Consider the following 15,407-nt stretch of genomic DNA (forward strand, 5'->3'; position numbering starts at 1 on the left):
GTGAATTCGGAGCAGTCATTCATTCCCTGTGTGGTGTGTGGAGTGACAGTTGAACAACCTTAATCTCGCTCCCAGAATGCCACAGTCACTGTCAAACTCGCTGCTATCTGATGTTGCAAAACTTTTCAGCTGTAACCATGTGAAGGTTGACCTTGGCTTCAAATATCCTCACTCTTGTCACAGCCCTCCAGCGCTTGGTGTAGTAAAGTGAACTCAGTTACGTGTTTGTGAGAAATGTCATGACTCAAAAACTCTGGAGAAACCTGTGGAGAGGGGAGGGGGTGAGTGCAAGTCATACTAATCACAGCATGAAGGCTACGCTGTTAATGTTAGACCCTGTAAAGTCACTGTCACCCCTTGGAATGCTGCCCATTGTAACGCATACTGCATTACAATTATTAACATTATATCTGCAACTGCAAACACCTTTTACTACACTTATTCTACTACAACCACTATTTTGGTATTTTTTCGCCTACTGCTATTAATAGCATAGGATTATGTAAACTACTGTTACCACCACAACACAACAACAAATTGTTCTCAAAGGCTTTTACTCTGGTCGAAAGTTATTAATGTACAGGTTCTCCTTGCTGCTTCTCCCTGGAATATTTGTTTTCTTTATTCTCGTAATATTACGAATCCGTTCAGAAATGTACAACTTTTCTCGCCTTTATTCTGGAAATATTATTTTCCCCCTTTAAGTGGCCCTAATACTTGTAATTTTGCTATTTGTGGCCTTATATTATACCAACAGTAGTCATAATAGGAATCTACTTTTACAACCTCACTTCCTTAAGTAATATGCTGGTGCTTCTCTTTTCTCATGTAATGCTTGAGCTCTGGTCAAATATTTAAAGGGATAGTTCACAGCGAAATTATAATACATTCATTACCTACTCACCACTATGCCGCAAATAAATTAAATAATAACTAAATAATAAACAGTATGAATGTTTTTAAATGGAGGCCTGTGGCTCATATTATTTTCTGTGCTGCGGCCTAATCCGTACACAGAAATCTTAAATTCAACATTCATAACTGCAGTTCTCATAAATCAACCTCAAAATAAAAATGTATGTCATATAGTTTAACAGTGTAAAACTATATCATCACATTGGAGAAGTGAAGGAGAAGGACAAGTTCCCTCCAGGTTCACGTGTGTGACAGAGTGAACCCTGTGGCCCACTGATCTGCGGGGACTGATTAGGAACAATAAAAAGCTGCTGACTGATAAAGAAGCCTTGACTCCTCTGACACTCACTCACTGTCTGTGAGGGACCTGGGCTGAGCGGCTGCACTTGTTGAGTTCACAATAGTTCACCGGCGTCGCTCTATTAAAAGACATGGCACACGGACTGGTCAGACGGGAGTCGGTGGACACGGAGATGCAGAAGTCCGGCGAGAAAACCTTGGTGTACACCAAGAAGAGGGGCTGCGATGTGACCCGGAGCCCCCTCCTCAACAAGGTGAGCGTGGACACAGCGGGACACAAGCTGTCTTGGAGTTTCCATCGCGTTTCTGTCAAAGACGGAGCGGCCGGGCTAGCTGCTGCCTTCAGGGGCCGTGGGAAATAACACCTGCCTCCAATTTCACTGTGACGGTGGCGGGGGAGAGATGGAGCTGCTCATCAATATCACAACCCCCAATAGGTTTAGTAACTTTTACGTGGTGCTAAGCGAACAGCTACTGAGACGCAGGCCCTATAGCAACCTGTAGCAACGCTTTGCTAACAAGGTGCTAAAGTGCTAATGTTAAAGATGCTCACTTAGCTTAATGAGGTGTCACATTTAGCGTCATACTCACTTGACGCACCTCCTCTACTCAATATGAAAGCAGTAACAACAACAAAATTTGAGATGTGAATCATGTTTATCATCACACAACTTTTTATCTTGTTTTCTGGATCTCCCAGGGAGTCAATGAACGCAGCATCAGCCAGGAGGTTTAGGTCTCAGCTTTAGGGTTATATTTAGATTTAAAGAGGCTATTACTGCTATGTCACGTATTGCATGACCATGTCAGCCCATCTTCATCCACAACAACAAGTGATACATCACATTGTTAAAACCGGTGTGAGACCAGTGTGACAGCGGATATCGATCACAGTCAGTGAAAGTCACCACTGCCTCTACAAACTCCTACAGACATTTAAGATTGAGGCTTGGTTTAACTTCCTCTCTCAAAGAGAAACAATGAAAGTTGCTTAGTCATGCAACTCATGACATAGAAACCAAGTTATAAATAAAGATACATAGAACTTTATCAAAATCACAGCGTAGCCAAGTGCAGTATCCACTTAAAGATGTGTCATACTAATAAAAATGATCAAACACAAATCATACGATGTTCTCCAGATGTAAGGAACCATGATAAGTACAGACTCCAGCAATTGTAATATTTTTTTTCAATTAAAATCCAATTAATCACCGTGACTGATATTGCAATGGTAATATCTGTCAATCATTTAGTTATAAGTACAAACTTTTTAAGATAATCTTTTGTTTGTCCCAGACGGCTGGGACATTTGCTGTGTCGCAGCAGCAAAGGGAAGAGTTAAAGATAGATCAGTCAAAGTAATAAATAAGTAAATATGTAACATTAACACAATCAAATGAACAATAAAATCAAAACGACTACAGTTTGAAAGACAAAAAGCTCAAGCGAGCAAGAGCTACAATAGCCACCTCTTTTCATTTTAGTGCTGAGTTTTCTCACATGATTTTAGTGACCAGCATTAACTGTTGAATATTCCCTTTTTTCCCATTCTGGAAATGTATCTTTAACAAAAGAGCCCCTGGCAGCCTTTGAGTCCTTCCAGTGTTTTCCTGGTTTGTGTGGTGGGATGGGGCCCCACAGGTCAGGCTAACTATGGTGACAGGGTCTCTGTCCATGGTGCTGACTGGCCATCAAAACAACTGGCTTGATTCAGGGTCACTCTTAACGTCAAGTGTGCACTGTGAACACTGAGCATAGTCTGACTGCCCTTTGTCAATGTCAGACTAATTTTAGAACACTTGTGCAGTCTAATTTCCCCCCCTCTGAGCTGACTTCTGCACGCTCACTGGACAAATCCTCATGTTTCCCTGTTGGCAGCGACAGGAACACATTGAAACTGCTCTGGCTAATTTCAATTTGAATTCATAGATACAAAATCCAAAATATGATGTTGCAGACCACGTCTGTTCACTTTTAGTATGACAGCAGTCCCTGTGTGATAACAGCCACAGGCAGTTTAATAACGGCTGAAGGAGCCGGCAGCCGGAGTGGTGTCAACACCGAGCTGATAAGTGAGACAGTGGAGTTCACAGAGGCCAGTGTGTTTGGGTGAGGGGCGGTGTTGTGGTAGCTGCACAGAGACCCGGTTGTCGGTCAACTTAATGACTCCACTCCGACACCGCTACATACTGTGCATCAACCCTGTGTCTGTTTGATTTAAAGTGAGTAAGTGTGCATGGTGTGCATGGTGTGCAGGGGTGAGTGAGGTGAGATGTGTGCACAGAGATACATTATAGGAACAAATTAGGCCACAGTTTTCAACCCTGGTGTGGTACGCCAACATGCAGATCTCATGTTGGTGTATAGTGTAGATCATGTTTGTTTAATTAGTGGAATATGTTTAATAAATTGTCATTTAGAAACGGTACACCTCATTTTACGCTTAAGCTGGAAGTGAGCTGGATTATATTATAGTAGAAAATAGACAGAGATCCGGTTCTTCAACTAAATGGAATAAAAACTAGAAAAACATCTCCTGTGTGAAATAAATGATTGCATTCAAGGGAAGTGTAGTGCTATTCTGGACAGACCTGAGCACTATGATTCCAATATTTCAAATTTCAAGTTTTCAAATTGTGTTCAATTCATCAACATGTTGTGAAGCTTCTCTGTTCACAGCAACATTTGAGCCAACCATGGTGTTGTTTCAGGTTGTGGTTTGTTGCTGATCTGAGAAATATTTTTGTCTCAACAACCCTTTTTGATATTCTTCTTAAAAAACTTAAATTTGTTAAGAGAACCTTTTTCTTACTGATCTGATATGAAAACCTTCTCTTTAGACTACGAGGATGCTTGTAAAATGTGAGAGGTCAATCTGTAGGCCTTTAGCTTCAGTGCCTAGAAGCTGGCCCAGTAAACTGTTTGTTTACATCCCAATTTACACCTTGGGGCCCTGAATGGACCCAGTGTACAGTGAGGCTCTTAAAGAGGGCTGGAAAGGTTGACCTAAATCTATGTGGAAGCATGACTGGTCTACAACAAGGGATGTTTCGTCTAATACAGTTCTGTTGTGATCTGGAGCCTTGTCTGACAGACTTACAGCAATCATCTTAACACCAACTCTCTCAAACACTTCTCGTACTGTTTGTCCTTCTTGCTCGCCCTTACTCTGATTGCTCTCTTCTTTTGTTAAGAGTGAATGTTAGTGGAGCCTTTGTTCTTTATTTTACGCAAAGGCTTTTCATTTCACTTTCAAGTTGTCCATCCATAATTTTGTGCAATTTTGTTGTTTGAAGTTCTCCTGGCCTTTAGACTTTTAGAAACAGTTTTTAAAGACAGTTTTTACGAGTAAACCAGTTTGTTCAACCTGAAAAAACAAACAAAGGGGGAATCTCCATCCATCTATTATCTGTACTGCTTTGGGTTCCTGCGGGAGCTGGAGACAATCTCAGCTGATATTTGACGATAGCTGCGGTTCACCTATTTCCTCTTTCATTCACACGTACGTACAATTTAATGTCTCCAAATAACCCCAATCTCCATGTCTTTGGATTGTGAGATGACCTGGGGTACCTGGAGAAAAACAACACAGACATGTGGAGAACATGCAAACCCCACACAAACGGATTGAACAGAGAACCTTCTTATTTCATTGTTTTAAGAAGGTACCCAACAGTTATTCATACAGAATGATTGTTAAACTTGATCCTCTCTTCATTTGGCTTTAATAACTCAAAACACAGGCTCCACCAAACACACACGTTACAGTAATAGCACAAAAAAGGGTTCCTTAAGCAGCCAGTTGAACCATTCCCTGTCAGTCCCGTACATGAACCGGGGCGAGGAAATTGGAGGAGAAGGTAGGAAATGACTGCTAAAGCGCGTTAGCAGTCAGGCACAGGCGAGCTTCTGTGGCTCAGGCAGTGGCACATTGTTGCCTTCCCTCTGATTTCAGCGAGCCCTGGGGATGAGGTGTGTTTACCTCCCTCAGCTGGTCCACTTCACCTCTAAGGAGCCAGTCACAGCACAACCTGCTAATTGATGCTGAGGGCCGCAGCGCTGAAAGCAGCCTGTACTCACCCCGGCAGGATTCGATTTCCTTTTAATCTCTCCACACATACACATATATACATGCAAAGCAGATGTATGGGCACACACACATACTCACACTCACACAGCTTCACCTTCCTCTTTGGTTAACACTCCTTACTCCCTCCTCCCTCCACCAGAGGTGGAACCGGATATTATAGGTGTGTGTTCACCATGCAATAAAGAGATGAAGTGGGGTGCAAGATGCAGAAAGGGTTCTCTGTGACGAGGAAGAGAGCGCTGGCCACGCTTCACAGACGTCCTCTGTCTCTCTTGATCACACATTAATGAGGCATCTGTGTGAATCCCAGCCCTCAGTACGTCTCTCTGACGCTGGTTCCGACTGCCGTGGCTATGAAAAACAACAACAAACTTCTCAAAAACGCTCTTAGCACCCAATCAGGGATGCTGTTTCACCTCCAACACTGAACTGAGCTGCCGGTGTGTCGGCGACCAACAGATGCCCATTCACTGGCTCTGTACTGTGGTTGAAGTCAGTAACATGTGCAGACAGTTAAAAAGGTTGGGGAGAATAAGACGTGCAGCTTTGGTCTGTTTGTTGACCATTTTTTACGGTCTTACAGCAGCTGTCTGGCAGGCATGTTTTACTTGTTCCAACAATTAACTATACTTGCAAAGACCTGCATTCAAATAGATTTTGTCCCTGAGTGAGAAACCTGTCACACTAAATCCTACGAGAACACAAATTGATCCCCTTGATTGAACAGCAATGATTTGTTTATTGAGGTTTTCTGAATCGCAACGTCATGCATAATTTGAGGCTCTGAATGCTGAGTGAAACATATGGCCCCTGTACAGACAGTGCTGCAATTGGATGCCCCATTTGTAACCACAGGCTCCGCATATGACACCGCAAGATGGCCCGCCAGATGAAAGACTCAAATTAAGAATCTCTGTTCTAGGCAGTAGCGTAACAACAATGTATGTGATTGGACATTCGACAGTCCTGATAACCCTCTGTTGAAACTGGAAGCCATTAGGGTCACATGTTATATTTACTCGGGTTTTGCTGATGCACTCGTCAAAAATGATATCCCTCCACCAGGTTTACATTTCTTACCAAGAGCCACATAAACAAATTTAGCAACAGTCAAATGAATGCAAATAAATATGCAGAGTTTCTATTTTCTTATGTGGAAATATTTCTGTTTCTGCGTGATTCTCTTCTTTGTGTATATATCGTGCTTTGGTTGTTACTGTACAGTGACTAATTTGCTGAGCTTTCCATGTGAAACATAATGTACTCCAGCTGGTCTGTATCTCTGGTGAGGCCTGATAATGTTTTTATAATAGTCCATGCACTCTGATAGGATTATGTCTCAATTGGTTAAAGGTGCCTGTGAGAAAGCAGCCTGATGATCTGGCACAGACTTAAGCCAGTGGCGTCTGGAACTTTTATTCCCAGTGAGTCACCATGTCAGCGTGACACGAGGCCAAAGTTTTCTGCACAGTCAAGACGCTGACAGTTGTGTGAGTTGACGAAGTATTACAGCAATGCTTTGTTTGTGCTGCTGGCCAAGGTTCCCATGGACCGTGGTAATCTTTCTAAAATTATCGGTCTCTAGTCTTGCGCACCTATCCACCAATTATCAATATTTCAGGGGGAATACTGTGATTGATGTCTGTGAAAATAGAACAGTGGTTTTAAGCATATTGTATTTCTTGCCAAAATTAGGAACAAACAATGATAATAAGGATAGCTGTCAAAAGATTAGATGATATTGTTGATACCAAAATCAAGTCAGAAAGATAAACAGTAAGAAGCTAGAGGCCATGTGTGACTATTTTACAGTAGCTAAGCATAAAGACTGCAAGTAGTGACAGCTAACTTCCAGGCATGAGTCAGTCAGCTCACATCTAGGAAGTCTTGGAAGTCATTGTGCGAAGCCGAAATATAGCTCAAGCATGTGGCAACTTGTAGTTCTAACTTGTTTTTTTTCTTGTACAGGTGAGCTTTTCAGGTGCTAGCCATTCATGGTCCCCAGAGGGTGAAGGCTACTGCCTGTGGTGATGTGGTTGACATTTTTGGCTATAGTGAAAGGTTGGCTTAAGTATGAAATGTGGACATTCATGTTCCCCCTGATCACTCCCTAATATAATGAGCAATTTTGTATTGGTGTCTAAATGTTTTTTGAAGTTTTTTATATCCTATATACAGTAGTGCACGCATTGTTTCCCATAATGCATCATGAAAAAAGTTTACAACTGATAGTCACAAAACGAAGCAATATATACCATCATGCATTGCATTCGCGGCGGAGTGTTCAGAGGAGCGAGGGCAGCAGGAACAGCCCGACCTGTCGTACAAATATAAAAACAAGCCAAGCATCTCATCACAGCACAAACTGTAGGAAACAAGTCTATTTCTGTGACAAATGTGGCCAAATGTTTTTCACTGTGTGATCACAAAGGGCCTCATATGACGGCAACCTACTCAACGCCACAATATCAATACTTTTGATCCAATGGATAAAATCTCTCTCTCTCTCTCTCTCTCTCTCTCTCTCTCTCTCTCTCTCTCTCTCTCTCTCTCTCTCTCTCTCTCTCTCTCTCTCTGTCTGTCTCACTCCTACACAAACGCACACACACACTCTGTCATTGGACACATCTGTAAATTCAGACTATCAAAAATGATGATTATTGGCATAAAGAGCGAGGATGTGAGATCTGATCACAAGTGGTCACAGGAGAGAGATTCAGGATGCATTCTATCTTCAGGTAATGTAAGTGTAAGATGTAAGTTTTGGTTTTGTAGCTACTTGCATACTGGCTTTGGCGTTTTATTTTATATTGGTGTACCGCTACTGCACATAAGTTTCTGACATCGATCTGCATCAGTCATGAGTCTGATTCTGAGCAGAAATGATGTTGGAATAACGGTGTGTGTATATATGTTACAGGATGTTTTGAAATGAATGACAGTGGTTATGTGAGGTTGAACACGATGATGATGGTCATCAGATTACAAGGCTACGTTTAACCGAGCGGTAAAAAATGGGACAAACCGTTCTCTGTTCAGGCTTCAAACAGAGCAGCTGCACTTGTCAATCCCCCTCCCTAGGTGGACTGCAGAGCTCTGTGAATGTGTGTGCACACTGTTTGAGTGTGTGTGTGTGTGTGTGTGTATGTGTGTTTGGGGTCGAGGGGTTGTCCCAGGTGTGGCCAGGTGTTTCAGGGCGACCGCACGCATTGCTAGTGACCAGACATTCCTCTGATGGACTGGAGTGGATCGGCAAGACAGAGAGAGTGCATGATCATTCTCCTCCAGTAACCTGCAAACTCTAGCTTTTTACATGCACGCAAGCATGCACACACTCACACACACACACACACACACACACACACACACACACACACACACACACACACACACACACACACACACACACACACACACACACACACATAGACACACGGACACATACATGGCAAGTTCACAAACAGTTGCCATGTTGTTAAACTGCCGACACATCAAGGGATTAGTGTTTTTCTCAGGATTGGCTTGAATAAACTTTGTGTAATATGATCAGACTATCAATTCAAATGTGTCGGCACACACACACACATGTACACACACATCTCTGAAGCTGTTTAAACAGCAGCAGGTCCCTCTACATACCCCTATCTCCTTAGCTCACCTTTGTGTTTTTTTGTAAGATGGTCCTCATTCATGTGAGCACAATGGAGAAGTCATTAGCTTGTCCCAGACAGAGACGTGGAGACAGTCTGAGCCTCGTCACCTTCCTATGAAGCTCATCTCAAGCATCCCTCCTGTCTTTTCCACCTCTGCTCCTCAATGCGGCTTTTGTCTGTTATATTAGAGTAGTGGAGGAGTGGAGGAGGGCTCTGACTGTTGTAACAGTCAAGAATTTAAAGGTAGTATTTTGTTTCAGCATTCTGCTTCATAGTGGACGCATGACCATTATGTACAAATGGTTTTCTAAAGGTCTGAGAGAAGACTGACAGTATAACTGATTGGGTGATGATTGACAGCTTCTGTGTATGTGCAGCCGTATACAAACAATGAGGAGGTAAATGTAAAAATGTTCGTTAAAGCCCTAAAGTCCCAGTTATACCAGCATTTAATTATTACAATTAAAATGCTTCCATCATGCACCATTATTGGGGTCAAGATAATGGCTTGTGAACTTTGACCCACCAATTTCTGCCTTGATCAATAGTAAGTTGACTTAAAAGTGCTGACCTTGGAGAGAACAGGAGATTCTGAAATGCAGTCTGTTGAAGTTTTAAGCAATGTGCAAAGGACTAATTAAAAGACAGTTATAAAACATGAGGCAATGGTACAAATGTGCCTTATTAAAAAACTTCACTGAACTTATTTACCGTTAACAACGGAGCATGTACAGTTAGAAAGCTCACCTACTCCATGTTCTATTACTCTGTTGACTAAACAGTTCCCTCCTGAGAATAAAGTTCCAGGAGTTAACAAAACTAAATAGAAATAAGGATCTAACTAATTAGCACAAAGCTAGCAGACCAGTTGATCAGCACTTAGATTGCAATCAGTAATGTTTATCATTCAGTTGTTTCATTATCCATCTTTTACAGTTTTTAACACTACCACCCAGCTTATCCTTACTCCAAATAACTTTGTTCATCACCAGCTGCTCCAACACAAACAAAGCAGTTAAAAAACCCTTGGTATAGCTTTTACTTTCTCGAGTAAAGCTTGCCTTTTACCAGTGACCATGAGCTCCTGCATTACTAGTGAGTGTGTTTTCCGGCCTTTTACTGTGTTTAAACAGTAGCAATGCTGTTGCTTTGTGGAGAGAAACGTTCTCTCATTTCCTTGTTTTGACTGTCTAAGTGCATTTAAAGAACCAGCTGCCAGGTAGGTGGTCATTTCTGCCATTCGAGAAACTCGCTTTGACACAAGGCAAATGCTTTTCACTGGGGCCCGGACATTAGCTTGACATGTCCACGTGTGAATATTGATGTTGCACTTACAAAACTGTTGTCACAGAGGTGAGTGGGAGACTTCTGTGGTTAATTGCTACAACAGAAAGAATGTCAATGCAAAAACATCTTTATTCCCCCTCTATGGGGTTGCTTAAGTATCCTTGTTCCTTCTTGGTTTTGTCTTCAATAGTAGACAGTTATTTTGAGACAGCCAGTGAAATAGGATTGGCCGTCTCTGAGACCACGAAGAGTTTAATCAGGGGTTTCCAGTGCTATTAAGATAGATCAGCCAGTGGACACTTCACTGTCTTATAACTGAAGCTTAAACATTACTCTACAAATTACATTACATCACACAACAATAGAGTTACAAATTAAAGAAATAAACATAAGTCAGGCAGTGAGCCAGACAGGGCTAGCAAAGCCCCATACTGTCACCTGAACATGACCAGTTAATGCCAATGCACCACAAGCCAAAAGTGAATATTTGGATGGACTCACAGAGTTGCAGAATTCTATCTAGGCTAGGACCCTTTCCCAGCAACACTCAGGCTCCTAAGGGACCTGGACTGTTCAGCATGAAAAGGCTGCCTCAAGGGGATTGGCTGCCTTTGAAGAGCACTACACGTCCGCTACCTCCGCCCACTCGAGGCTGCCCTCCCTAAGTCAACAGTGGCTCGGTTTTCAAGGCTGTTTGGCCAACAAGCGTGTCTGTACATTCACAAGTTGACACCTCTTGATTTAAGAAGCACTGCGCTTGCATATTTGCTCTAGATGACGAATTTAAGACGCTTCTTTTGGTCAGTGTCGAAGCTCAGTGTTGCTAGGTGGGGATCATGACTCAGGAAAGTGAGAAGTACACACCCTCACAAGAGATGTGCAGTTGTTGTCCACGTTGAAAGCGTTGATAATAATCGTATCACAGACAGGGGAAGTGATACCAAAAACGTCAAATACTATATGCATTTCTCGATATGCCAAGATTACTTTTTTTACTCTAATCCCTGGTACTTTTTGCAGTGTTTTTTTAAATAATTAAAAAAAAAAAAAAAAAATGTGATAAAATATGCTCAAGATATGATTAGAATTCAGTAAAGAAATTGCATAATCAACATAAATATGTGGTATGTGTACAAAAGGAAAGAAACAGACAATATAAAACACAGCTTACCAAAATGGTTATGAATCAAATCAAAATGCATCACTACAAACCACGTGAGAGCATTCACTCTGCTAATTGGTCAGATGTGTTCTGAAATAGTGCATATTTCATTACTATGCAATTTAACATGGATCCGCTTCTACCTCTCAACAAAATGCTTCAGTCTGCATGCTCTGCTGCATCCCAGACTTCTCATCACCATCTCATCACATGGTGACAAGTGTAGAACCTTGTTTACACCCTGGCAACAGCACTTAGCTGACAGTATTTGTTAACTCAGGACTCTTAAGGCTGTCAAGATATTTTCTTACACTCCAGTGTGTGATTAAAACCTGTAATTTAGATCAAATACATAGTAAGATGGGAGTTCAAACCAAGCATATTAATCCAATTTAGCACACAGAACTCAGCTATACCTTGATAACTCCTCTTTTTGTTGTCATCCTGCTTCTTCTCAGTGCTTTTATCTGACTAACATGTTGATAGAGAAAACACTAGAGATCTTTCTGCTGAATGTGTCTGGCCCAGTGCACAAAGTTCAAGTGCTTGGCCTTCTAATGACCAGAATTGTTTTGGAAAGAGAGGGCACAGGCAGGTCCTCCACGGCACATTTATTGGGAGGCATTCACTGGGAAAAGCCTAGTCAGGTCATAGGATCTGGAGAAGAGATAGATGGTGATGATGTGTGCTCTTCCTCTTCCTCCTGAAAGGAAGCGGTGGATTTTAAAGGATGTTATTTGCAGGGCATTCCTCTTGAACCCAGTGGGGACTTCCATTTTAGCAGGGGCCAGATGGGGGCCATTTGGCCTTTACTGAGAAGATCTATAGGATTTTGACGCCTAAGAGCGACATGTTAAGGTGTGGTTTCAAACTGAATACAAACATTTTCTTCAATGAGAGCTTACATTGACAAAAAAGACACTGGCCATTTATTTAGCTTCTAGGTTTAATGATAAGTAACATTCCATTTCGTGTTATCGTACCTTTTCCTCTGCTCTATTTCATTTGCCTTAATTGAAACAGTGTTATGTGACCTTTCCATGATAATATCTTTCCATATTACCCTGTCCTCATGCGACTTTCTGTTGAACTCTTTTTTCCACAATGATATACTGTATTAGCGTGTATCCTGCAATGACTTACAAGCAATCAAAGACAGCTCATTATCTCCTGTCTTGCTCTTTTGTTGAGAGCAAGATTAAGATCAACTATGGTGAGATATCAATGTGTCAGAGTCTTGTCAAGACCAAATAAAACTTTACTAATATTTGTTCAACTCATTTCCCCACTTTTGAGGCTTTGTACAATCTATTCTGTACACAGTGAGGCACTGCTTCTGTTCTACTCTAGAAATAATTAACAGTTTCTTTGTGTGTTTCATATGACTTCCATGCCTAGCCCATTCCATGGAGACAGCATATAGACTTGAACTATACAACCCAACCTTCTTAACACAATACCAGTCAAAGACATCTGATATGCCCCCAAAAATAAAATGTTCCACAGTTCAACCTAAATGTGACTTTAACATTATACTTTACTTTCAGTGTTCATCCTCAGACGTCTTTGGTGACGAACATGTGCCTGTGTGTTGTTGTCTCTCGTATTGCATTGAATGAACCATTAGTTTGGTACTTCATACCTGTGGTCTGATGTTTCTCCCTCTGGCAGCTTTATTGGGCCGAGTTTGCAGTCCTGTCCATCAACAAGCACTGAGGGTCTGCTTACACGAGGAGGAGAAAGACAGGAGATAATGAGCTGTCTTTGATTGCTTGTAACTCATTGCAGGATACACGCTATATCATTATGGAAAAAAGAAGTTAAGTTCAACAGAAGGTCGCATAAGGAGAGGGTAATATGGAAAGATCCAATAGTACATGTAATGTTATATTAAAATATGAATGCATCTCTACTTGAAAATCAATTGAGAAAAGTTGTTTTAGATGACAAGTCGGTAAAAACAGGAATATTTCATTTAATTTAATAATGTTATTTCTTACAGCAAAATGAATTTGGGAATCTGCAGTCAGGCTTTTTTTTGTCTATATACGAAAATAATAGATTTAAACTGGCTTAATTCTAATCAGTCTCTTGGTAGTGATTAGATTTTCATGTTCAAAGGTCAAGGTTATTGAGACATCATGTCCGTATAACCTAAGAAATCATAAGCTAATTATGAGAAAATAAACTAATTGCCTTATATTAAGTTCCTCCATAGTCGTTACTATGTCCTCTTGGGTTGTCTTTCTATCCAAATGCACATTTGTATATATGTGTATCCGTCATGTTCATCTCCTAAACTTTTGGACGGAATTTCATTGCATCTGGCTTGTAGTCAAGGATGAAATGATTTAAATTTGGTGGTCAGACGTCAAAGGTCAAGCTCACTGTGACCTAAAAATGTTTTGGCCATAACTCTTGAATTCATACTCTAATTATGAAAAACTTATGCAACTGCAGCTTGACTGGTTGGCGGAGCCATTTAACCACAAGGCAGTAATTCAAGTTTGGGAACAGTTTAGGGGTCATTATTGCATTATTTATTGTATGAGCTAGATTTCTGTAAGGAGCCTGTGGTTGAAATGTGATATTCGATGAAAACAAGCACATGTTGGGTGGGTTCATAGATACTTATGCAGGTTGAAGATGTTGAAGCAGTGGCAGAAACAAAGATGTCATCTCTCTCCCTTTCATGTGTTGGTTATTATTAAGAAAAACATAACAGGGCTGTAGTGGGAGACGAGGAGAATGTCGTCTGACAAATTCCCCCAGTGTCAGGCTTATACCCACACTCTACATCTGGTGAGTCCAAATAACTTGCATATGGTTCTCTGGCATCTGTGCTGTTGGGAAAGGATGTCAGTGGAGATGGTCGTTTGCCTTTAGGATGCGTGACAGTACTTCACCTCCATGGGAAATGAGCGCAGACATATTTGACCTTCATGCTTACGTTACTGTTTCAGACTTTCACCTCTTGTCCTGTTGACATTGACACTTGGTGTATTTAGATGTGCTTTTGACTGAGGTAAATTAAAGCAAATGTCTAAGCCAGTGGACTTTGCAGACACATTGTGTACATTTTTGAAAATTAGTAGGCGTTTTGTAGCAATGTGCTTATATTTGTTTTGTTCTGACAGACTTTCAGTGAACATATGTTGACCGGGTGTTAGCCTAACTCTTTTACTTGATTCATCAAATAATCTGATTTCTCTCCTGGCTCTACCTTCAGAGGAATCCCTGATTAAGGTTTTTCCAAAGCTAAGCCACACATATGATTGTACTTCTCATGCTTTCCCCAACTAAACGTTAGCTAAGACAAACCAGAACTGTAAGCTTGAGAATTCAGAGAATTGAATTGGCAGGCGATGAGCAGAGAGAGCAACCACAGTAACCATGGGAAGTTATTTTACCTCTACTCATTCCAGGGAAGTGCAACCTAACAGCAAAGGGGGGGTTCTCCTTTGTGAAATCAAAGATCCAGTGTGTTAGATGTTAGACTTCAGTACAGTGAAAGGTGGATTCAAATAATCAAGTATTTCATGTATTTACAGTTCATACTACTTAGTTTTCTTTGTAAGCTTCCATTAACATCAAAGAAAGTCAAATCTTGAAATGTTTGTACCAGTTTAAATTATACACCGAACTTCCAATTTTGACTTAAACAAGAAGATAGCAAATATTTCCCTTTAAAATATTAAAATATTTTATTATATGCGCTCATCAAATGCTGGGTTGGTTTCCTCAATACACTGGAGTTAACACGTATTGCCATACGCAATTCATTGTTGGATAATTGTGTCCATCAACACCAAAAAACATCATGCAATTAAAAAAACAACAGTCATATAGTTATAATTTGGGATACTGTTACTTGCCAGTGAAAACCATGAAAAGACAATTAACCTAACATGGCTTCTGGGGCTCACTACAACTGTAGTTTGTATTTATTAAAACCAAAACATATAAACAACAATGGATCATTACATGTTGAGCATAA

The 15,407-nt window shown here is 41.0% G+C and overlaps 1 protein-coding gene across 2 annotated transcripts in view; it reads left to right on the forward strand.

Annotated features, from left to right (window-relative positions):
• The first annotated feature begins 226 nt into the window (after window positions 1-226).
• me1 (malic enzyme 1, NADP(+)-dependent, cytosolic) overlaps window positions 227-15,407 on the forward strand; it is an 82,202-nt gene continuing 67,021 nt past the window's right edge. The window contains exon 1 of one of the 2 annotated variants that reach the window (XM_061081108.1): window positions 227-281. In XM_061081108.1, coding sequence (XP_060937091.1) covers window positions 240-281 — 42 coding nt within the window. In that variant the 5' untranslated portion in view covers window positions 227-239. Of the gene's footprint in view, window positions 282-1,281; window positions 1,470-15,407 lie in introns of those variants that run through there. The other variant, XM_061081107.1, reaches the window with a different exon arrangement.

This window comes from Limanda limanda, chromosome 11, assembly GCF_963576545.1.
Source record: "Limanda limanda chromosome 11, fLimLim1.1, whole genome shotgun sequence".
NCBI lineage: Eukaryota > Metazoa > Chordata > Actinopteri > Pleuronectiformes > Pleuronectidae > Limanda > Limanda limanda.